The sequence below is a fragment of the Scyliorhinus torazame genome, chromosome 7, assembly GCF_047496885.1.
Source record: "Scyliorhinus torazame isolate Kashiwa2021f chromosome 7, sScyTor2.1, whole genome shotgun sequence".
In the NCBI taxonomy this organism is placed as follows: domain Eukaryota; kingdom Metazoa; phylum Chordata; class Chondrichthyes; order Carcharhiniformes; family Scyliorhinidae; genus Scyliorhinus; species Scyliorhinus torazame.
The window spans coordinates 238,844,957-238,869,734 of record NC_092713.1 but is presented as its reverse complement, the minus strand read 5'-3'; the positions used below and the strand labels follow the sequence as shown (position 1 = coordinate 238,869,734).

Here is a 24,778-nt window from a genome sequence, read left to right as displayed (position 1 = left end):
ATGGACATGCTCCTGGGTACTTAAATTTTTCCAATTAAGGGGCAATTTAGCGTGGCCAATCAACCTACCCTACACATCTTTGGGTTGTGGGAGTGAGACCCACACAGATACGGGGAGAATGTGCACACTCCACACAGAGAGTGACCCGGGGCCGGGATCGAATCCGGGTCCTCAGCACCATGAGGCAGCAGCGCCACCGTGCCACCCTCCTGGGTACTTTAATAGTGCAGATATAAACTTCTACATTACAACCAAATATGAAAAAGTCACAAAGTTTAAAAGCTTACCTCTACATTGATAGTGACATTGACCGTTGTTGAAAGTTTAGGAATTCCCAAATCATACGCTTCCACAATTAGGATAATCTTTCCATTTAAAGAAGATTTCATATCCTCTCGATCGATAGGGCCAACTGAACGGAGAACACCCGTGATCGGATCAATCGTAAAATTTTGTCGGTAGTCACCTGCAGCTATAGTGTAGCGAATCTCACTGTTATTGGTGCCTTCCTGATCATTGTCAAAAGCCTTTACCAAAAAAAAGCATTCAAAACAAAATTAGGAGGTGATTTCTGATTTTCGTCTTAAAATTAATTCTTATTTCAAGACTTCATCGTCTCGAACAATGTGACTCTTTATCATGCTGTTAAAGATTTTCTCTCTCTCTGTCTCATCTTAATAATATTTCACTAAATCTTGTGTCCTGATTGGTATTAGTAACATAGGTATACCTGGTCAACCTTCAAGGTTTGACCAGCAAACAATATTTGCTTTATCAGTTAAAAAGCAGATGCCTCGTGACATTTTCCGCAAGTAGTGGAACACATATATTTTGATTATGCTCAGATAAGACATCTTGAATCTGTCTCTTAATCTAAAAAAATACTGTCAATGAAACATATATGTTCTCAGCACAAATTTGTCTCCAAATCTCATTCGACATGGCTCTCGTGGGAAAACAGATAAACGTTACACTGATGTAATAGAGTTGCTCTTTTTGAGGTTGGGGAATAGCACATTTTGGGTGCAAAATTAGAGCAAACTAGCCCTTTGTTCTAATCATTGGATGCGGGCACCATTGGCTGAGCCAGCATTTATTGCCTATGAACTGAGTAGCTTGCTAGGCCATTTGAGAGTCAACCTGTGGCTCTGAAGTCACATATAGGCCAGACCAGGGAAGGATGGCAGATTTCCTTCCCTAAAGAGCATCAATGAACCAGAGGGGATTTACAACAATCAACAACAGCTTCATCTTCATCATTAGACTTTTAATTCCAGATTCTTACTGAATTCAAATTTCACCATCTGTGGCAGTAGCATTAGAATGCAGGTCACCAGAGTATTAACCTGGGTCTCTAGATTACTAATCCAGTAACAATATGCCACCCCCTCCCATGTGCAACATCTGACCTAATAATATTTGCTGCATCCCCTAAAATCAAAATTATCCTGTCTCTAGAACTGGCTTCACTCAATTTGAAGACAAAATTTGCAAAATTGGAGCAAAAGCATAAATAAAAATGCGTTGGATTTGGACTTACTTCAATTCTAATGTTTAATTCATTGTCTTTGTTTTCCGTGATGAATGCAGTGTAGGAGTCTCTTGCCATCACTGGATGAAAATCATTTATGTCTTCCAGGACAATTTCAAGCGCAGTTGTACCTATACGGTTTCCACCATCTGTTGCCTGAAGGGTCGCATAATAAATAGGACGTTTCTCTCTGTCCAGTGTTATGTTGTTCTCAACTGTAATTACACCTGTCGTGCTATTAACTTTAAAGTCATTTCTTCTGTTAAAACAACAATTAAGTGAACCGTCAGCAGTCTGGAATTCACATACACATTCTTCAGGAAAACATTGTCAAAGTTAGATCAGTAATATTCAAGTAATATACCATAGCAAAAATTCCAGTGGTCCATTGTGCATTCCACCTGTTATTCACCCCCCACCTTAACCCCATCCTAAATCCCAGATGTGAAGACATTTACATGCATTTATAGGGACTGGTTTAGCACAGTGGGCTAAATAGCTGGCTAAAGCAGACCAAGGCCAGCAGCGCGGGTTCAATTCCCGTACCAGCCTCCCTGAACAGGCACTGGAATGTGGCGACTAGGGACTTTTCACAGTAACTTCATTTGAAGCCTACTTGTGACAATAAGCGATTTTCATTTTCATTTCATTTCAACGGGCACCCACCTCCAATTCACCATTACAAATGAATTATCCCAATGGGTCTGCCACCATTTTTCAATGACATCTTGACACTCCAATGTAGGGGGTGAGTGCGCAGGTTGAAATCGGCAAGAATTCCCAAGGCCATATTTTGATGCCCCCTCAACGTGAACACATACTTGCTTGGGAATGACTGCAGTTTTAACACTGCACAGTGAGTCCCATATGCAACACTCCACAGCAGGTATTTTTGCTTCTTACAAATATACACACTGTGGCTATAACTGAAGCATTTGTATAAAATGAGATTAGATCAAGATGAGTTGGGGATGCAAAGAGAATGGGTGGAAGAACTGCCTGTCCAATGTCACATTCCATCTCCTCTCGGTCAGAAATCATCGCAGGGCTGAGCAGGTTGCGATGTCCTATCAGAAACAAAAGCTACTCCCGTCTTCTCACTCTTCAGTTCCTGGGGTGACTGCCTTCTGCTTCAAAAGGGAAGCAAAGTTAGAAGCTTTCATTTTTGCGCAAACATTTTTGCGCTTTTTTTCCACCCTCATATTTATTCTCTTCCTCTCCTGAAGATACTGAATATTGCACGGCTCACAATTCTGGGGTGTCGATAGCCTCCTTCCCTATTTATATATGATTGCTGCAGGAGGTTACTCAACAATGGAAGCAGTATGGCTAAGATAAAGTCTGTTGCCATCAGTCACTTTGCATTCAGATTGAAACAGACTATAGATAGAAATTGAGAGGGTTTTTTTCATTGCTCAGTCTTTCATAAGATAGCTTATGATTTCAGATATGTACCTTTTATCCCAGTTCTGTTGAAGGGTACATGCTCAAAATGTCATATTCTGTCTTCATCTCTTGATGATACTGATGAAATTGCAATGCATTTCCAGCACATTATAAATGCAAGTTAATATTCAGGGTCCATTTTAACTGTTCCTACCAGACAAGTAATGAGTGGCAGCAGGTTTGTCTTCAATTTTACAACCAATACTCATTTTCTTTTACCAATGGGGACATTTAAAAATGGCCCCTTATTTTCCACAAGTGCAGACATACCCACCTATGACTTTCATAGCTCAAGAATTTTATAAGTAGATCTATTTGATTAATTTATTGTAAAATCTATCAAAGTCAACTAGAATAGCTACTAATTCCAAAGAATCATAATGAATACATACATGCTCTTTGGTAACAGGCTGTAGGTAATTCTACCAAAACTGCCACTGTCAGGATCAGTTGCCTGTCGAATAAGTTTAAACAATAGCTATTAATGATGACATTAGTACCAATATTCTACACTTTTGCATTAAGCTTTCTTCAAGAGGTTTATCCCAAAGAGTCAAAGAACATTTTTGTTAATCCAAACATTTGGTTTGTGAAGTCTGCAAGGAAATGTAATTAATTTTAAGGATAAAATTAATCATCAAATTAACTGAAAGTACAAATTATTTAATTAGTGGAAATGAATTTAGCCCAACCACAAATAATTACTAATGAGTTTAAGTTATTTACGAGAACAATACAGACATGATCAAGTAGAGGACAACTAGGTGATTCTGATGCATTTTAAAAAAAACTTTGAAAGCATATGGGGCAAAATTCTCCGGTATCGGCGCGATGTCCGCCGACTGGCGCCCAAAACGGCGCAAATCAGTCGGGCATCGCGCCGCCCCAAAGGTGCGGAATGCTCCGCATCTTGGGGGGCCGAGTCCCAACCTTAAGGGGCTAGGCCCGCGCCGGACGAATTTCCGCCCCGCCAGCTGGTGGAAAAGGCCTTTGGTGCCCCGCCAGCTGGCGCGGAAATGACATCTCCGGGCGGCGCATGCGCGGGAGCATTAGCGGCCGCTGACGGCATTCCCGCGAATGCGCAGTGGAGGGAGTCTCTTCCGCCTCCGCCATGGTGGAGACCGTGGCGAAGGTGGAAGGGAAAGAGTGCCCCCACGGCACAGGCCCGCCCGCGGATCGGTGGGCCCCGATCGCGGGCCAGGCCACCGTGGGGGCACCCCCTGGGGCCAGATCGCCCCACGCCCCCCCCCCAGGACCCCGGAGCCCGCCCGCGCCGCCTTGTCCCGCCGGTAAGGTAGGTGGTTTAATCTACGTCGGCGGGACAGGCATTTTAGCAGCGGGACTTCGGCCCATCCGGAACGGAGAATCGCGGGGAGGGGGCCCGCCAACCGGCGCGGCGCAATTCCCGCCCCCGCCAAATATCCGATGCCGGAGAATTCGGCAACCGGCGGGGGCGGGATTCACGCCAGCCCCCGGTGATTCTCCGACCCGGCGGGGGGGTCGGAGAATCTCGCCCATGATGTTAATATTTCAGTGGACTTTCTGCAAAGCTCTGTCAAAAGCCAGCATCCAAATCCCATTCTTACTTCCATTTTTGAGCTTCAGATATTTAAATACACAGCATGGCAGCCATTTATGTCTCTCCATGGGAGACAAATGTTATTCAGAAGGTTGGCGGGCCCCCCCCCCGAGATTCTCCGGCCCGGATGGGCCGAAGTCCCGCTGCTAGGATGCCTGTCCCGCCGGCGTGGATTAAACCACCTCTCTTACCGGCGGGACAAGGCGGCGCGGGCGGGCTCCGGGGTCCTGGGGGGGACGCGGGGCGATCTGGCCCATTGGGTTGCCCCCACGGTGGCCTGGCCCGCGATCGGGGACCACCGATCCACGGGCGGGCCTGTGCCGTGGGGGCACTCTTTTCCTTCCGCCTTCGCCACGGTCTCCACCATGGCGGAGGCGGAAGAGACTCCCTCCACTGCGCATGCGCGGGGTGCCGTGAGCGGCCGCTAACGCTCCCGCGCATGCGCCGTCCAGCGCACCTTTGTGGCGGCACGATGCCCGACTGATTTGCGCTGTTTTTGGCACCAGTCGGCGGACATCGCGCCGATACCAGAGAATCTCGCCCCCTTATAACCACAGGCAGAGGAGGAGATATATCAGCTGGATGTTATGTGGCCATTTCAACTTCCTTACATACACATAACTATTCATGATTCCTAATTCCCCAAACCTATCAATGCTCATAAAGCTCCACATGGTCTCATCAGACATATTATCCTATAGTGACCTGACACAATGCACCCTAACTCTTCTACCCTTATCACTTCAGGTGGTGCAGGAGGAGAAGAAGGTACTGCATCAACCACCACCACTGTCGGTCTTTTTTTGTAAAATATTTTTTATTCTCCTCCTTTTTCACATTTTCTCCCAAATTTACACCCAATAATAAATAATAATAATAATCACTTATTGTCACACGTAGGCTTCAATGAAGTTACTGTGAAAAACCCTAGTCACCACATTCCGGCGCCTGTTCGGGGAGGCCATACGGGAATTGAACCCGTGCTGCTGGCCTTCTTCTGCATTACAAGCCAGCTGTTAAGCCCACTATGCTAAACCAGCTGAACCCAATTCTCAATGCGAATCGGTCTTTTTAATTGTGATCTTTATGGAGAAGGAATTGAAACTATTGATTGCAGAAGATGGACCCCCTGATGGATTCTGAAGTTGTGGAAACCACATTGGGTGAAAACAAAATAGCAGAGTCTGATGGGGAGTATGTCTCTCAAATACAGCCCTTCCACCCGAAAGCCTCTGGTCCCGTTCCCCACCATGCATTCCATTCCCCCCTCCCCAGCATCTCCCTTTTCCTTTGTTTGCTTGTGGCTCCTGAACTTGACCCTCTGGCATATTCCACAGCTGGTTATGACTGGTTTCTCATGATCAGCATCCAGCAAGTAACCGTGAACCTGAAGCCCTTCTCGCATTCCTGACCCTCCTCTCCCTCTATCCTCCTGAAGTTGGGTTCCTCTGACTAGCCCCATCTCCTCCTCCATTACAGCTCAATAGCTATCGTAACCATTTTGGACACTAGTTGGGGTTTAAAGTACCCGGGAAAAGTAGTCTCTGGTATGTTAATTTGGGCCAGCACATAAATATATTATTTCAGAGATTTAGAATAAAGATGCATTATTTCAGCTATGATTAAATACAGGTAAAATAAAACTTACTCTAACAGTCGCAATTTTAGTTCCAATGTTTGCATGTTCTTTTACGCTGAGGATGTATGCTTGCTGTGGGAATTCTGGACTGTGATCATTGATGTCAACAATGTAGATTATAAGAGTCGCACTGGAACAACATTCGGTTGGATTCGTCGTATCATTTGCAACAATCTAGCAAAAAAATATAAAAATAAACTATTATTCAGCTATCATTCTGCACACTGGATTGATTGTACTCCCAATTGGCAATTGTTAAATGCAGAAGTGGAGTAGAGTCACACACTACACCTAGCGGCAGCAGCGAGTGCACGGTGACATAGAACATAGACCATACAGAGCAGAAGGAGGCCATTCAGCCCATCGAGTCTGCACCGACCCATTAAGCCCTCACTTCCACCCTATCCCCGTAACCCAATAACCCCTCCTAACCTTTGTTTTTGGACACTAAGGGCAATTTATCATGGCCAATCCACCTAACAGCCGTCTCTGGACTGTGGGAGGAAACCGGAGCACCCGGAGGAACCCCACTCAGACACGGGGAGAACGTGCAGACTCCGCACAGACAGTGACCCAGCGGGGAATCAAACCTGGGACCCTGGTGCTCTGAAGCCACAGTGCTAACCACTGTGCTACCGTGCTGGCCGTTGTCCTGTGGGTGTGGTAATGGACGAAGGCCAGATACTCACTGCCCAGCTGGTCGGACAGCAGATTCTGCACCGCCACCCCCGCTGAGCGGAACTCGGTTGCAGTGAAGATGAAGCAGAAAGACAGGATGATGTAAAAGAGACTGAAGGCAGCCTCGGGGGTGTCCTTCATCAAGAGGGGAGTTTTGGAATACCTGTATAGGTGTAGTTGTGAAAAAAGTGCAGATTTCAGAGCTTTTCAAATTTGGGAATTTCCAGTAAGGGGTACTCAACCTGTACATGTCAAATAATTTTCTTGTTTGATTTCACCTCTCTCACATGAATGACCACTTCGGAGTTATTTTAGCTCTCTAATGGGAATTTATTCTGTCATTAAATTACCCTTTGTCTCCTCTGCCAGGTCGATAAATTTTGACATGCTGTTACCAAAGTATAATAATTGAAGCAACTTGCACAAAGATATTTAATGTTGAAAAAGTATCTCAAGGTGCTTCATAAAAGGATGGAGAAATGGACCGTACACCAAGAAAAAAGACACTCGTTTCACTCTGGGGAGAAACACAGGAAAGGTTTTTAAAAGCAGGGGTGAAGGGGTATGTTTGAAGGAGCTTTTGGAGAAGTGTAAGATGGAAAGACGGAGATCTTTTGGAGGCCATTCCAGGGCATGCACTGTAGATGGCTCATGGCAAAGGGAAGACAGGATCAAAAGAGAGCAAGTCTGAGAGCAGAGAGTTCAGGAAGTTGGGCAGAAGAAGTTACAGAGATTCGGTTAACCAGGAAGAAAAAACAGATGAACATTTTAAAATTGAGTTGCTGTGGCACTGGAACCCATTGTAAGTCAGTGAGGGCTAAGGTGATGGGCAAGTGGAACTTGATGCAAGTTAGGATAGGGGCAGCAGTTTTGCCGAATGAGCTTATTATAAGGTCCAGAAAGGAGTCCACACCGAACCAAACAGGTTGAGTCAAAGGAAAAAGGTTTTATGCAACAGAACACGAGTACAGAACAGTTACTCTACTACAGGAGCTAGCTCACAGGTCATAGTTTTACATAGGATATAGAAGGGGGAGCCCCGCCCCTCAGTGGGGGAGTGTCTATTTGGGAATATCAATCCCTCAGTTTCATAAGTGTCCCATGACCTGCTGAAGGTTTCATTAGTGTCTCATGACCTGCTTAACCCCAGGTTATGACAAAGCTGAAGTTAGGGAAAGTGGACGATGGGGTAAAGGGGTAGGGGTGACCAAGAGAGCATTGAAACAGTAAAAAAAGGCTTGGTGAGGGCTTCAGCAGCAGAACAGGTGAACTGGGGTAGGGGGTAGCTGCTACTTTACTGGTAATAGTAGGCAATCCCGATGATGAAAAAGATTTGGGAGGGTATCTCAAGTCAAACTCGCTTTGACAAAGGGTCATCTGGACTCGAAACGTTAGCTCTTTTCTCTCCCTACAGATGCTGCTAGACCTGCTGAGATTTTCCAGCATTTTCTCTTTGGTTTCAGATTCCAGCATCCGCAGTATTTGCTTTTAAACTCGTATAAGGTTCAGATTGAGACACTGGTATATGGCAGGGGATGGAATCAATGTCCAGGATAAGGAGGTTATGAAGGAGATTGAAGATGATGGCTTTGGTTGCTCATGTTTAGCTGGAGGAAATAATGATTCATTCCAAGCTTGATGTCAGACAAATAGTCTGTTGATGGTGGAGAAGTACAGCTGGATGTCAGCATAAATGTGGAAGCTGATATCATCTCTGCTGATGGTGTTGACGAGTGGCAGCTTGTGGCAGAGGAGAGGGTAAGGATCATCTAAGGGGGATTCCAGAGATAATCATGCAGGCCAGGAGGGGAAGAAAGTCATTGGTGGAGATACTCTGGCTATGATCAGATAGGTAAGAGTAGGCTCAGTTTGCTGGACAATGGAGGACAGGCATTGGAGGAAGAGGATGTGGTCAGATGTGCCAAAAGCAATGAGAGATCATTGAGGAGGAGGAAGAATAATGATCATGGCCACAGTTACAGAAAATCTTGTTTGTGACTTTGGTTAGGGCTACTTCAGAGCTGTGGCCATGCAGAAACCTGATCGAGGAGATTAAGAAGGAGTTGCAGGGAAAATGCGCATGGATTTGGCGTGCAAAGGGAGTTATAAAACTTCCAATGTAAACTGTCTCATCAGCTCCTTAAAGTAATTGTAAATTCAGAGCCTTGTGCAGGACTTTACGTGTGAGCATTCAAAACGCTGTCTTCCTTCACCTCAATAGAGATACAAAACCTGCTCAAGTGCTATTGCTGCTGCATTGAAAGATGCATCATGATGATGGTACAAGCTGAGTATCCTTGAGTATCCAAAACCAGATTTTTTTTTTTACCTCATAAGAAAACAACCCAAGCCGACATGAACCTTGCCGACTATACCAGCCTTTAGCGCGGGAAGCCCAGTTGTTTATCTGCACATTTACACCCTGAACTTTCTCCTACCAGCAAAATTGCAGATGGAGCCATGGGTGGGAATTAATACAGGTATCCTGTATTTATTATTGTGATACATCGTGATTTTCTAGCTATTGTATTTACTTTACACTATAAATAGACACGGCTTAGGCTATTGAAATGTAAGTAGGCCTACTCCTATATGCACGATCCAATAACCAATGTTATTTGAAATCGGAAACATAATCGGCCCGGATATTTCAGATAACAGATCCTCCCCCTGTATTAGTAAAGAACTTTTTAAGCTACGTTTGACTAGGAAATGTAAGTGACTAGTTCTGAATAATTTGGAAAAAATCTTTGTCAGAAAAATTCAAATGCGAATTAAAAAAAAAAAAAATTTAGAGTACCCAATTAATTTTTTATCCAATTAAGGGGCAATTTAGCGTAGCCAATCCACCTAGCCTGCACATCTTTGGGTTGTGGGGGCGAAACCCATGCAAATATGGGGAGAATGTGCAAACTCCACACGGACAGTGACCCAGAGCCGGGATCGAACTCGCGCCGTGAGGCATCAGGGCTAACACAATGTGCCACCGTGCTGCCCAAATCCGAATTTTAATGTGTTGCTTTCCAATACATGCATCTTGTGAAATCCCATTCGAGCTGGGAAGAGTTGTAAAAGCTTGAATTACTGCAGAACTATTGAATGTATGAATATTATAGACAAGGTGTGTCTACACTGACTGCATCCAACAATATGCCGATATAATTATGGATAAAAGGTGAAAGTTTGCAAGTGAATAAATGAATACATTATCCCTCATACTATACAATTCTTTATAATCCAGCTCTTCATCACTGCATAGTTCCACCTTCAAAGCATTGCTGAACTTTATCCCTACGTCAGCTCCACCTCTTTTGCCACCTCCAGACATGACTGCTCTAATGCTGTCCTTGCTGCCTGTGATGGCTCGAGCCATACACTGGAGGATTCCAGGTGTTAACAAAGGGGTTTATTGATGAAAGGCAAAGGCAGTTAAGTAACAGGCACAAAAAACTATACAACCGGTCTTAACTTCAGCTCCCTGGTCCACACTGCCCGGAATCCTGCTCCAGGAGCCGGTGCAAACTCCCCAATGGCCAGGGTTCATACGTTCCCGCAAGATTAGCCCTGAGCCAGTCACATAGTCCATGGAGCCCACCCCCTTATAAGGGCTGCGCTACCACCACCCCCCACCTTTTAAGTCCCTTATAACACACTGCACAAATACTATATACAGAAGTCACGAATGTTAACAGGGGCAAGAGAGTCCATCTAAAAGTCAATCTGTCCGGAGGCCTCCGGGTCCGTCCGGATCTCCGCAGACCTGCCAAAGGTTCACCACACTTTTTGGTGATCGAGTGGTCAACAATCGGTACCTCCTCAGGAGTTAGGACTTCAGCGACAGGCAAACTGGCCTCAACGGCCTCGACAGGCACAGCACGTTGAACAGAAATGGGAGTCCGTAGCTCCCCTTGGCTAGACAGAGTTACAAGACTGTTCACTACGCTAGCTGGACTTGTTGACGCCAAGTTGAGGGTCACCACCCGTTGACTCCTCAAGTGGTCGGTGTGCTTTCCATGGTCTTCCCAGTCACATCGACCACATAAGACATTGGCCCTTACTGGGTCACAACCCGTCCTTCTAACCAAGGTGAACCTGAGGCAAAATTACAGACCTAAACCAGATTTCCCACCTGGAACCACCTGTTGCCCCTCTGTTCTGACTCTTCTGGGAGGCCTGACATGCCTCCACCCTCCCCCGCCACATTTGGAAACACAAGATCCAAATGGATTCTAAACCAGCAGCCCATGAGAAGCTCAGCTGGTGCGACCTCTGAGATTAAATGAGCAGCTGAGTTGTCCAACAGCAAAAAATTAGCCATTCACTGGGGAAGAAGTTTATCTTCTGGATTGCTTTTTCATGACATTCTTGAATGCTTGGATGGCCCTCTCATCCAGACTGTTCAACAAAGGACGTTTGGGGGCTGTCCTCATGTGTCTCATGCCATTGACTCGTACAAAAACCTGGAAATCATCACCGGTGAGGGGGATGCCATTGTCCAAAACAAGTGACATGGGAAGCCCATGAATGGCAGACACTTGGCGCGAGGCATCTACAGGGGCTGCCGAGGTAGTGGTCCCTATCTCGTGAACTGATAGCAACCAGACCCGTAACTCCACGCCATTTTAATCTTTGACTGTCTTGTGTGGGCGCTATGTAGCTCTTGAAGTTGCGGCACCCTGGCCTGAGGCGGGACGACCACCTGTTGTCCCATAGAGTCATGCCATCTTCACATGTCAACTTGCCCTAACAAGCGAAATAGAGCATCAGCTGTTCGGACTTCTCATAACACTAGCCGGACTGCATCATTCATTTAGGGTTCTGGATTCTCCATTTCAGCGGCTAACTGCCGGCTCAAATGGAGAATTTGCGGGAGGTTTACAATGAAAATATCAGCGCTGACCCCTATCCGATTCCGGGACCGGTGAAAGGCTAGCAGCGGTGCCATGCGAAACACCCAGCTCCCGCGCCGAAAACGTACGGAGAATGGCCGTGTCCCTGGCTGCGCATGCGGTAATGCCGTATAACATGGTGCTGGCCAGTAGCGGACCCGATCCGCCATTCGTGACCACACAGCCCACCGCCTGGCCATCCGCAAACAGTCCCCCCAGCCTTCGCGGAAGCCCCCATGGCCAGCGGCACGGATCCCGGCCGAGTGTGACGGTGCTGGACACAGTCAGCCAGCAGTCGCCATGCTGAGACCACATGTGTCCCGCGCTGTCGGAACCCGGCCCATCGAGGGCAGAGCATCATGGGAGGCCTGGTCGATGATCCGCCAATGCCATTGCAATGGTGCACAACACAATTATGCCATTTCCAAGGGGCGGAGCACCGCTGATCGACGTCAAACTGCCGCCGGACCCGATTTGGGCGTCAGAGTCGACTCTCTGTCCAATCACCATTTACGATATCGGCATCGGGCAACGGAGAATCCCGGCCAGAGTCTCTTTAGGTCCAGTTGCAGGTGTGCCCCACGGACACTGGCAAAGTGCCTCGGAGGATTAAAACTAGAATGATCTCCTGGAGTATAGGTGGTGGCAGAATGCTCTTGGATAGGAGCAAGTGACTTAATACATCCCCATTAGCAATATGCGTCCCAGGCTGGTGCTGAAAAGGTCACGAACAAGGCCTAACGCTGCAACCTCTCCCAGGCTATGGGCGGTATGAGCTTATCTTCCTTTAACAGGCCCAGTAATGGCTTATGGTCAGTCACTATGTCAAACCATCGACCATAAACATACTGGTGCAATTTTTCCAAACCGAATATAACTGCTAAGCCATCCTTCTCAATCTGAGCATAGTTTTGTTCTGCTTCATAGAATCATAAAATCCCTACAGTGCAGAAGGAGGCAGTTTGGCCCATCGAGTCTACACCGACTCTCTACCTAGCAGCCTCCCTAGGCCCATGCCCCAAACTTAATCCCAGAAACCCAGTCACCCCACCTAACCTTTTGGACACTAATGGGCAATTTAGCATGGCTAATCCACCTAACCTGCATATTAGGAGAATTGGATACTGAGACATCGTGGAGGATGCCGTTAGATATTTTGAAGATTTCCTGCCAGTTGAACCAAATCTTCTGTAACTAGTCTCTCTCTAAAAAACTGGGTCTATGTCCTTCCATGACAACGAAAGTCAGATTGGCCTCCTGCCCTCTGTGTGCCACTGGGGTATTGGCTGTTCCCAGGATCTTCCCAATTTCCAACATGTATGCTGAAAGCTAGGCAGTAGTACTCTTCAAGCTTAAAGACTGCATTTATGTATGAAGTCTTAGAAAGTCTGCTCACCCACAATGGTCACCGAAGCCCCGATGGTGACCTCCATTTTAAGTTGTCTACCATTTATCCCCAAGACAATTGCAATCTGAGCAGTCTTATTCTATTGGTCTGCATTAAACCGATATGTTGCATGCTCTTCTCAAAGTTCTTCTGCACTATGTTCAGTGCCGCTGTGGACTGCTGCGGCTGCTGTTGTTTTTTTTGCATTGGCGCACTTTGCCTCATGCGGTAATGTGCTTGAATGTGCCCCCTTTGGTTGCATCAGAAGCACACAAACCCCTGGAAGAGGCAGGTCTCCTGGATATGGTCCCTCTCCTGCAACGATAGCAGTCCACCTCGGATTTGGATACCCGACTCCTTCCCGCTCTTTGGGTTCTGGTCCTGTTTCTGGTTCTGCACTGTGCCTGTTGATCCCTAGGTACAGTGCTGTTTCAGAGTGTCAGTGCTGACCTCGCGGCATACCGCCATTCCTGGTTAATCTCTCCTTCAGCCACGCTTTGAAGCTTAGTGCACCTTTTTTGCCGCACTCAGTGGCCTGAGCTATCTCGATCACCTTTTCCAATGTAACTGTGGTCTCCGCTAGAAGCTTCTTCTGAACATTAAGGTTATGGATCCCACAAACCAGCCGATCGTGCAACATGTCACAGCGCGGTCCCAAACTCACCGTGCTCAGCAAGCTGGTGAACCCGGTCATGTGGTCCGTAGTGCCAACGCCTTTATAGGGGCTATGCTACCACACTGTCCTTCCATCGTTCAACCTCCAAATTGTCAAAAATTCAACTGCCCACACCCCATCCCACACAAAGTTCCATTCATCCAGGAATCCCATTGTTGCTGATTTATACCCATTTCCTGCTTCACAATTGATACACCATCAATAATAGACGACGAGTGATAAACGTAACTGAGGCTTTAATACACTAAACAGCAAGCCTCCTGCCTCTGGACCCGAACTGGGTCCGGAGGCGGAGACTTGCCACTTTTATACAGAAGCCTGAGGAGAGGAGCCACAGGCGGAGCCAGCCTGGACAAGCCCAGGTATGTACAATACAGCACCATGCAGATAATACAATAACATGGTTTACCACAACAACATTTTAGTTTTTGAATCCTGAAACTCAGCTATGAATTTCTCCAAGGTCTTGCAAACCTTATCTTGGCAATCTCCTCTATCTCTGTCGCCGCTCCAGAACACTGCATTCCTCTGGCTCTGGCATTCCGGGCATTCCTCCCTTTTCTTTTGCACCACCACTGTTGGAACAGCTTTCAGTTGCCTCCGTCCTACTCCTTTGAACTCCTCAACATCTCTGTCTCCAGCTTTAACAACCCCCCACACAACACAGTTAAGCTCATCTTTAAATTCGCTCTTGACCGAGCACTCCTTTCCCTTTCATAGAGTACCTTGGTACTTTATATGGTTTATGCTTTATATGGTGTACATAGAAAGTGCTGCTGTACTATCTGCAAGTTAGCCTGAAAGATTTGCACTTTTCTACTTTGCATAAACTCTAATGAGACCCGAGAAAGCTCTAAGATGCAAAAACTGGTTTTCTGCAGAAGCACAAAATTGGCGCTCATGAATTGGCAGTCTGTTTTACATGCGCCTGATCTGAAAATGGGGTGTGATGTAAAATGGCAGCTGATTCACTCCCACCTGTTTTGCGCTTGGCAGAACATAATTTCATCCCCCTAATTGTTGTTCACTTGAAATAATAACAATATTATTGGTAGGAGAAACCTACAACGATGCAACTTTTCTGAAAATGATATTTATATTATTTGGGGAAAAAAATTACCGTAATGTTTATATCATGCCTCTGTTCGTAATCAATGGCAGATGAGTTTCTCACAATTATCTGTACCATTCCCATATTTTTGATATCTTGTGGGTGAACAGTAAAAATTGATGCACCTTCTCCATGGAGGAACAAAATGAAGGTCCCATTCATACCCTATAGTAAGAACAATGTTATGTTATGCAGAAACAAAGATGAAACAAAATCGCAGCTTGGGTTTTGAACAGAGATTTAAAACATAATCACATATTTCCCCATTTGGACAATACAAATAGCAGAATTTGGTTTTGTACAGAACAGTCCTCCCCATCAACAATCTAACTGAAGTTCCCTTCAGCATAGTTTGTCTCCAATATCCAGAAGCTGTATCTGTTCAGTGCTCTGTTCTCACAGAAGTGCAAATCCAAGAGTTAGTCAACAATTCTGCCCTTAGCTTTTGGAGGTTTACTACATGTAACATTGTCTCACATTACTTGCTACAAAAAGACTAGACATTGTGTTACAGCAGTTTACTTTTAACTGGCTAACACTATTAAGTATCAAAAAATTAGCAGATGCTACAGAAGTTTAACTCGAGCTCATCTGTGGGGACCTGACCAAAAGCAGCTGGCACAGATACTGAGCAATTAGGTCACTGGACGTGGTTAGTGAAGCAGGGGCGGAGAAGGGAACCAAAGCAGAGGGAGGCAGGATGAGGCCAGACCAGCAACAGCCCGCAATATTTCTGAACAGCCAGGAGGAGCACTTGTGGCTCTAATGGAAATTAAACTATTGAAATGTTTTCTTCACAATTTCATGCAATCTCCCGGGGTCATTTTAAAAGTTACCAGAAACACATGCAAATCTATTAACTGGATGTTTCTGATATAATCTTGAGGTACATAGTGTGAGTTTCAAAAGGTTACAAAGTCTAAAAATGTATGAATTCAAGTGACATTAGAATTGTGTACCTGATCAGGATCACGAGCCACTATAGTTAAACTCTCGATTGGCACTCCTGCAGAGATATGCTCAGGAATTGAAGTCTTAAATGAATTTACTTTTGCACCTTCAGTAAAATTACAAAAATCAAGATTGCAGTTATAGAAAGCAGGTGTGTTGTCATTGATATCGGTCACCGTGATGGATACACTTGTAACTGCAGAGGCAACAGCTCCATTGATATCGAGATGTTGCTCTTTGGCCTAGAAAAAAAAAACACATTCATACAGAAATTATAATAATAATAACAATATAATAATCACTTATTGTCACGAGTAGGCTTCAATGAAGTTACTGTGAAAAGCCCCTAGTCGCCACATTCCAGCTCCTGTTCGGGGAGGCTGGTACGGGAATTGAACCCGCGCTGCTGGCATTATTCTGCATTACAAGCCAGCGATTTAGCCCACTGTGCTAAACCAGCCCCATGCTAAACTAGCCCCATAAATTAGATGCATTTCAAAGCTGGGACTTTGGAGATAAATCCAAAAATAAAGAATTGCTAAAGTTTATCCATTCATGGGCTGCTGGTTTGCCATTGCAGTTTAGCTTTCTTCATCAATTTCGCATTCACTTGTAGTTTCCATTCAGAGTTAATCTTCCAGGAATAGAAAGTCAGATTTCAAATTCTAGCCTTAGTTGGCACTTGAACTCAGCTGATCTCTATTAGTTCTTAGTTGGGCTGTTCTGTGCCTTGTATTGGTACATTCAGGGAAAGGGGACAATCAGGATGGTTTAATATACCCTACTCAGTGCACCTTTTGTTTGATTAAATGAAGCAACACAGATACACCGGTGAAGAAGTTAGTGATTCAATATAATGATGCACTTCACCTGACAAAAGGTTTACAATGGCTGCAGAGAGAGGGGAGACTATTACCGCTGGGTCAAGTGCAAGAATGAAAAGAAAAACAAGTGAAAGGCTAGATTGAGGTGCCAAGGCCGAACTGAAAAAGGATAGAGTGAAAAGTGCTGAACATAATGGCAAAGAATTCATCCAGCAAGCTGGTAGTCACGAGTAAAATCAAAAATGACAGTGTAGCATGGCGGCACAGTGGTTAGCATTACGGCGCTGAGGACCCGGGTCCGAATCCCAGCCTTGGGTCACTGTCCGTGTGGAGTTTGCACATTTTCCCTGTGTCTGCATGGGTTTCGCCCCACAACCCAAAAGATGTGCAGGATAGGTGGATTGGCCACGCTAAATCACCCCTTAATTGAAAATAGAAATAATTGGGTACGATAAAACAATATCTTTTTAAAACAAAACACTTGCAATTGCAAATCAGGATGATAGTAATTTGGGGCGCCATTTAATTTTTTAAAATCAGAGTGCGTTCTGGGCGGGATTAACTGGGTTGTTCCGACGTTCATAGTAATGGAACAACCGCGCTATCGTCAGCACTGTTTTTTTCATGGCCTGGCAGGGAACGCCCCACCGAGGCTGCACTCAGTCACATTTTTTGCACAGAGGAGCTCCCACAAGCGGAGCTCCTCAGTGCAGGAAGAGATTGGAGACTATGATGCGACCCCTGGACCCACCTAATACCCCAACTCACCTGTTGGGGGGTCCCCAATGCCCCCACCCCCTGCACCCCAACACATACTTGCAGGACACCCCTGGGCCCAATCCCCAGTGTGGGTAAAATGCCAGGTTGACACCTTGGCACTGTCGGCCGGGATGTGCCACCTGGGTATCCTGGTAGTGACAGGGTGGTGCAGGTGGCCAACCACATGGGGTCCTCTGATCACCTGAAAGATCCCATTCTACTTTTCAACCTTTTGATATTGTTAATGATCTCGCAAGACGTCATAATTTGGGTCTTGCTGGGCAAGATCCTGATTTACATATTCAAGTGAGCCAGTAGGCTCATTACATGTCAGCGCCGAATTCTCCCGAGGCCTGGGAAGGAACGTCTTCGCCATGGTGCCATTTAGCATTCGTCTACACAAATGTGGAGCAGGCATAACGGCACCTGAGGGGGTCTTCCAGATCATCGGAGCCCCCCCCCCCCGGTGGACAGGCTCAGGGCAGAGTGATACCCTGGCACGCATGCTCGCACCTGGGCACCTTGGCTCTGCCACCCTGGCACTTTCAGGGTGCCAGGCTGGCAGTGCCATGGTACCTGAGTGCCAGGTTGCCCATGCCAGGGATTGGTCCCAGGGGTACCCTGCCCTTCAGATGTGGGATGACAGGGGGCTTGAGGACCCCTAAGGGGTATGTTGGGAGTTCAGAGGCCTGGTGGGATGTCCAAGGGGGGGGGGGGGTCAAGATATTGGGGCGACATTTAAAAATGTGCCCTGATCTCTCAGGAAGTGAGGTAAGTGCGGTGACGGCGGGGCATTCCAACCAAGGCTAGAAAAATGACAGAGCCCCGTTTGATAGCAGGGTCGTTCTGGGCGCTGCAGGCACCGAGAAGGACCCCGCTCTATGCGCCCAAAACAGGACTCTGTTTTTTGCACGTTAAATCGCTCAAAAGGCACCTCAATAATTTTTTTTAATGGGGCATGTTAACTGTATTGTCGACAATATATTGTATTTCTACTTACTGTAACCTGTAGTTCTACAACTGTGTTAAAGTCAAGAAGCTCCTCTCTGTTGAGAAAGCCAGATACATATATATCTCCACTCCGAGCATCAATGTTAAATAAATGTTGAAGTTTTGAACCTGCATACAGAAAGTAACATCTGACATAAACATTGCTAAAAGTTTTACACAAATATAATAATCTTTATTGTCACAAATAGGCTTACATTAACACTGCAATGAAGTTACTGTGAAAAGCCCCTAGTCACCACATTCCGCCGCATGTTTGGGTACACAGTGGGAGAATTCAGAAGGTCCAATTCACCTAACAAGTACGGCTTTCAGGAATTGTGGGAGGAAACCGGAGCACCCGGAGGAAAGCCACGCAGACACAGAGAGAACGTGCAGATTCAACACAGTGACCTAAGCCAGGAATCGAACCTGGGACCCTGGAGCTATGAAGCAACAGTGCTAACCATTGTGCTACTGTGCTGCCCAAATAACAGTCTTATATTTTTCATAACAAAACGCAAAGGGCAATTTTGGTTCCACTGCAAATTGCACAAAAAAGTTGACATTTAAAATCTAAATAATTGTAATAATACGCTACTAAACTGTTTGTTTGCCTTTGAATAGAATATGTAATTTCATCTTTAATTCCTTGGTCACCATCAGTGGCTAAAACCTGAAATACAGTTGTTCCCTGAAAAAGAAATTCATAAGCAAAATACATTTCTGCAGTTAGTTCAGATCATAGCATGAATTACAATGATTGACAACATTATGCGATATTAAAGAACTCAATATATTAGTCTTTGTAGTAGAGCATTTCTATTTGGGTTAGCTTTCACATTGTTTAATTATACGCTTGAAGATGTTTATTCACATTTTATTGCTCCAGACCTGCTCTGTTACTTTATCAAAACATAATCATATATTAGAAGCAATATTACAGACAGCTCCATCACTGGAGTATTGTTGAAGCACCCACAACAAACCTATTTTAGAGAGAGGCAGCATCATCAATATTTGTAATCATGTAGAGATATACATAACCTAGTATCTCAGAAATTCTGGGAAGGAAAACCAATTAAAGTGCAAGGCTATCATGTTTTAAAACTCAATCCATCCTTCACTTGACACTTTGGGGTGTTTTTTACTGGAAATTGGAACAATGCACTGAAGACAGGTTAGGGGCTGGGTTAGCGCAGTGGAGGGGCTAGTTTAGCACAGTGGAGGGGCTGGGTTAACACAGTGGAGGGGCTGGTTTAGCACAGTGGAGGGGCTGGTTTAGCACAGTGGAGGGGCTGGTTTAGCACAGTGGAGGGGCTGGTTTAGCACAGTGGAGGGGCTAGTTTAGCACAGTGGAGGGGTGGTTTAGCACAGTGGAGGGGCTAGTTTAGCACAGTGGAGGGGCTAGTTTAGCACGGTGGAGGGGTGGTTTAGCACAGTGGAGGGGCTAGTTTAGCGCAGTGGAGGGGCTAGTTTAGCACAGTGGAGGGGCTAGTTTAGCACAGTGGAGGGGCTGGTTTAGCACAGTGGAGTGGCTAGTTTAGCGCAGTGGAGGGGCTAGTTTAGCACAGTGGAGGGGCTAGTTTAGCACAGTGGAGGGGCTAGTTTAGCACAGTGGAGGGGCTAGTTGAGCACAGTGGAGTGGCTAGTTTAGCACGGTGGAGGGGTGGTTTAGCACAGTGGAGGGGCTAGTTTAGCACAGTGGAGGGGCTGGTTTAGCACAGTGGAGGGGCTAGTTTAGCACAGTGGAGAGGCTGGGTTAGCACAGTGGAGGGACTAGTTTAGCACAGTGGAGGGGCTAGTTTAGCACAGTGGAGGGGCTAGTTTAGCACAGTGGAGGGGCTGGTTTAGCACAGTGGAGGGGCTAGTTTAGCGCAGTGGAGGGGCTAGTTTAGCACAGTGGAGAGGCTGGGTTAGCACAGTGGAGGGGCTAGTTTAGCACAGTGGAGGGGCTGGTTTAGCACAGTGGAGGGGCTAGTTTAGCACAGTGGAGAGGCTGGGTTAGCACAGTGGAGGGACTAGTTTAGCACAGTGGAGGGGCTAGTTTAGCACAGTGGAGCGGCCCCCCCGTAACAGAAAAGAAAAAGAGAAAGAACATAACAAAACATAAACATATCAATCGAACATAATTCAGAACTTGTACCATGGGTTCCTCCCGCCCATATTAACACTCCCATATGTTTATGTTTTTCCTTTTTCAAGTGCCCCTAGGAAAACCCCCTTCCCCGCCCACCCATCTACCTCCCCCCGAAAGAGACCCCCCACCTCCCTCCCCTGTACCCTGCCCGCTAGCGAGAGCGGCAACACATCCCATCGTTTGAAGTCCTCCTCCATCTGCTCCACCAGCCGCGTCAAATTAAGTTTGTGCAGGGCCCCCCAACTCCTAGCTACCTGAATCCCCAAGTACCGAAAGCTCCTTTCCGCCCTCAACGGCAGGTCGTCTATCCCTCTTCCATGGTCCCCTGGATGCACCACGAAGAGCTCACTTTTCCCTACATTGAGCTTATAGCCCGAGAAGTCCCCAAACTCCCTTAGGATCTGCATGACCTCCACCATCCCCTCCACTGGATCTGCCACATACAGCAACAGGTCGTCCGCATACAGCGACACCCGATGCTCCTCTCCCCCTCGGACCACTCCCCTCCATTTCCTGGACTCCCTTAATGCCATGGCCAAAGGCTCAATTGCTAATACAAACAGCAGGGGGGACAGGGGGCACCCCTGCCTCGTCCCTCGATATAGCCGAAAATACTCCGATCTCCGCCGATTCATAACCACACTCGCCACCGGGGCTCTATATAGGAGCTTAACCCAGCTGATAAACCCCTCCCCAAACCCAAACTTCCCCAACACTTCCCAGAGATACTCCCACTCCACTCAGTCAAAGGCCTTCTCCGCATCCATAGCTGCCACTATCTCCGCCTCTCCCTCCACCGATGGCATGATAATCACGTTTAGGAGCCTCCTCCGCACATTGGTGTTTAGCTGCCTGCCCTTTACAAATCCCGTCTGGTCCTCGTGGATCACCCCCGGGACACAGTCCTCAATCCTCGCAGCCAGCACTTTTGCCAGCAACTTAGCATCCACATTGTAGCGCACAAAGACTCACGAGAGATGAATAGAGATGAAGTCGATGAGGCTTTATTAAGCGTGACTTGTTCCCCGCAGTTCAGTAGCAGACTGGCCTGCGGGGAAGAACTCCTGGTTCTTATACTCCGCCTTCAGGGCGGAGCTAGAGGTCAACAGCCAACCAGGACCCGGGATCTGTCAGCCAATGACATCACGGCTTCACAGTCCCACATGACCCCTAATGCATACTACCACATTCACCCCTTGTTAAAAATGAACCCGGCGGGGTGGTGCTTCGTATGGTGGTAAGGGTTTACAAGGCTGGTCCTGGGAGGAAAACTTTTGCATGTCATCACAGCATGTACAGAAGTTTTTTTTTTGTTTTGAACTATTTACAGTAAAAGGGAGAAAAGGAAAACGTTCTCGTTACAGTCCACAATATAGGAGTGTTACATCGATGCCACGAGTCGGTCGGGTGGTCTGGTCGTCCTCGTCGATCGCCTCGGCCCCGGTGGTGGTGCTTGTTCCCGTGTTGTCGTCTCCGGGAGCCTTACGGTTTCTGCTTCCGCTTCACTTCTGGTCGGACCTGGGAGGAGGACCGATCCCCCCGGGAAGGGGGCACTCGCGGGGTGCGCCGGTGGCAGGGAGGGGGTGATTGGTGTCGGGGGGGTGTGCGTGTTGCCGGCGGGCGCCAGATCTCGCAGGGAGACCGTGTCCTGTCGGCCGTCGGGGTACTCCACGTAAGCGTACTGCGGGTTCGCGTGGAGGAGGCGAACCCTCTCGACCAACGGGTCCGACTTGTGCGCCCGCACATGTTTTCAGAGCAAGATGGGTCCTGGGACCGCCAGCCAGGTCGGCAGCGACGTTCCAGAGGAGGACTTCCTGGGGAAGACAAGGAGGCGCTCATGAGGCGTTTGGTTAGTGCTAGTACACAGTAGCGACCGGATGGAGTGGAGAGCGTCCGGGAGGACCTCCTGCCACCGTGAAACTGGGAGGTCCCTGGACCGTAGGGCCAGTAGGACGGTCTTCCAGACCGTGCCGTTCTCCCTCTCTACTTGCCCGTTCCCCCGGGGGTTGTAGCTGGTCGTCCTGCTCGAGGCTATACCGTTGCTGAGCAGGAACTGGCGCAGCTCGTCACTCATAAAGGAGGACCCCCTGTCGCTGTGGACGTATGCGGGGCAACCGAACAGTGTGAATATGGTGTTAAGGGCTTTAATGACTGTGGCTGCTGTCATGTCAGGGCAGGGGATGGCGAAGGGGAAATGGGAGTACTCGTCCCCCACGTTCAGGAAATATATGTTGCGGTCGGTGGAGGGGAGGGGCCCTTTGAAATCCAGACTGAGGCGTTCAAAGGGACGGGAAGCCTTGATCAGGTGCGCACCATCCGGCCTGAAAAAGTGCGGTTTGCACTCTGCGCAGATGTGGCAGTTCCTTGTGACTGTACGGACCTCCTCCACAGAGTAGGGGAGCTTGCGGGACTTTATAAAGTGGTAGAACCGAGTGACCCCCGGGTGGCAGAGGTCCTCGTGGAGGGTTTGGAGGCGGTTAATTTGTGCGTTGGCACATGTGCCGCGGGATAGGGCGTCGGACGGCTCGTTCAGCTTTCCGGGACGGTACAAGATCTCATAGTTGAAGGTGGAGAGCTTGATCCTCCACCTTAAGATCTTGTCGTTCTTAATTTTGCCCCGCTGTGCATTATCGAACATGAAGGCTACCGACCATTGGTCCGTGAGGGGAATGAATCTCCTGCCGGCCAGGTAATGCCTCCAATGTCGCACAGCTTCCACTATGGCTTGGGCTTCCTTTTCCACTGAGGAGTGGCGGATTTCTGAGGCGCGGAGGGTTCGGGAGAAAAAGGCCACGGGCCTGCCCACTTGGTTAAGGGTGGCCGCTAGAGCTACATCGGAGGCGTCGCTCTCGACCTGGAAGGGGAGGGACTCGTCGATGGCGCGCATCGTGGCCTTTGCGATATCCGCTTTGATGCGGCTGAAGGCCTGGCAAGCCTCTGTCGACAGAGGGAAGGTCGTGGTCTGTATTAGGGGGCGGGCCTTGTCTGCGTACTGGGGGACCCACTGGGCGTAATTGCGAAATCGGCCTATACGACCCACATTGCAGTGGGTCCTTGTCCCGCTTCAGGATCAGAGAGATCAGCGCCCCGGACATTGTCAGGGGCAGGGTCCCCCCCTCTATTGCCTCATTGAAAGTCCTCACTAGCAACGGGGCTAACAGGTCCGCATTCTTCCTGTAAAACTCAACCGGGAACCCAACTGGCCCCGGGGCCTTCCCCGCCTGCATGCTCCCCAGTCATTTAATCAGCTCCTCCAACCCAATTGGCGCCCCCAAACCAGCCACCTCCTCCTCCTCCACCCTCGGGAACCTCAGTTGATCCAGAAATCGTCACATCCCCTCTTCCCCCACTGGGGGCTGAGATCTGTACAGCTCCTCATAAAAGGCCTTAAATGCCTCATTTACTTTCACCGCACTCCGCACCGTAGTTCCCCTGCCATCCTTGACTCCACCTATCTCCCTCGCTGCCATCCTCTTACGGAGCTGATGTGCCAGCATCCGGTTCGCCTTCTTCCCATACTCGGACGTCGCCCCCTGCGCTTTCCTCCACTGTGCCTCTGCCTTCCCTGTGGTCAACAGGTCGAACTCCGTCTGGAGACTTCGCCGCTCCCTCGGTAGTCCCTCTTCAGGCGCCTCTGCATATCTCCTGTCCACCCTTAGGATCTCCACTCACCTCTCCCTTTCCCTGCCCTCTCTCTTCTCCCTGTGAGCCCTGATGGAGATTAACTCTCCCCTGACCACCGCCTTCAGCACCTCCCATACTACCCCCACCTGCACCTCCCCGTTGTCGTTGGCCTCCAAATACCTTTCAATGCACCCCCGTACCCTCCCGCACACGTCCTCATCCGCCAGTAATCCCACATCCAGACGCCACAGCGGGCGTTGGTCCCTCTCCTCTCCCAACTCCAGCTCCACCCAGTGCGGGGCATGGTCTGAGATGGCTATGGCCGAGTACTCCGTTCCCTCCACTTTCGGGATCAGCGCCCTGCTCAAAACAAAAAAATCTATCCGGGAGTAGGCTTTGTGTACGTGGGAAAAAAAAGAAAATTCCCTGGCCAGGAGCCTAGCAAATCTCCACGGATCTACTCCCCCCATCTGGTCTATAAACCCCCTAAGCACCTTGGCCGCAGCCGGCCTCTTCCCCGTCCTAGATCTGGAACGATCTAATGCTGGGTCCAAGAC

General features: G+C 47.9%; 1 protein-coding gene across 3 annotated transcripts in view; it reads right to left on the bottom strand.

Annotated features, from left to right (window-relative positions):
- cdhr2 (cadherin related family member 2) overlaps nucleotides 1-24,778 on the bottom strand; it is a 349,352-nt gene that overhangs the window by 85,870 nt on the left and 238,704 nt on the right. For all 3 annotated transcript variants that reach the window (XM_072512189.1, XM_072512190.1, XM_072512191.1), the window contains 8 exons: nucleotides 19,064-19,151; nucleotides 18,471-18,589; nucleotides 15,896-16,129; nucleotides 14,946-15,101; nucleotides 6,205-6,369; nucleotides 3,370-3,431; nucleotides 1,541-1,790; nucleotides 288-527 (listed from right to left, as the gene is read on the bottom strand). In XM_072512189.1, coding sequence (XP_072368290.1) covers nucleotides 288-527; nucleotides 1,541-1,790; nucleotides 3,370-3,431; nucleotides 6,205-6,369; nucleotides 14,946-15,101; nucleotides 15,896-16,129; nucleotides 18,471-18,589; nucleotides 19,064-19,151 — 1,314 coding nt within the window. The remainder of the gene's footprint in view (nucleotides 1-287; nucleotides 528-1,540; nucleotides 1,791-3,369; nucleotides 3,432-6,204; nucleotides 6,370-14,945; nucleotides 15,102-15,895; nucleotides 16,130-18,470; nucleotides 18,590-19,063; nucleotides 19,152-24,778) is intronic.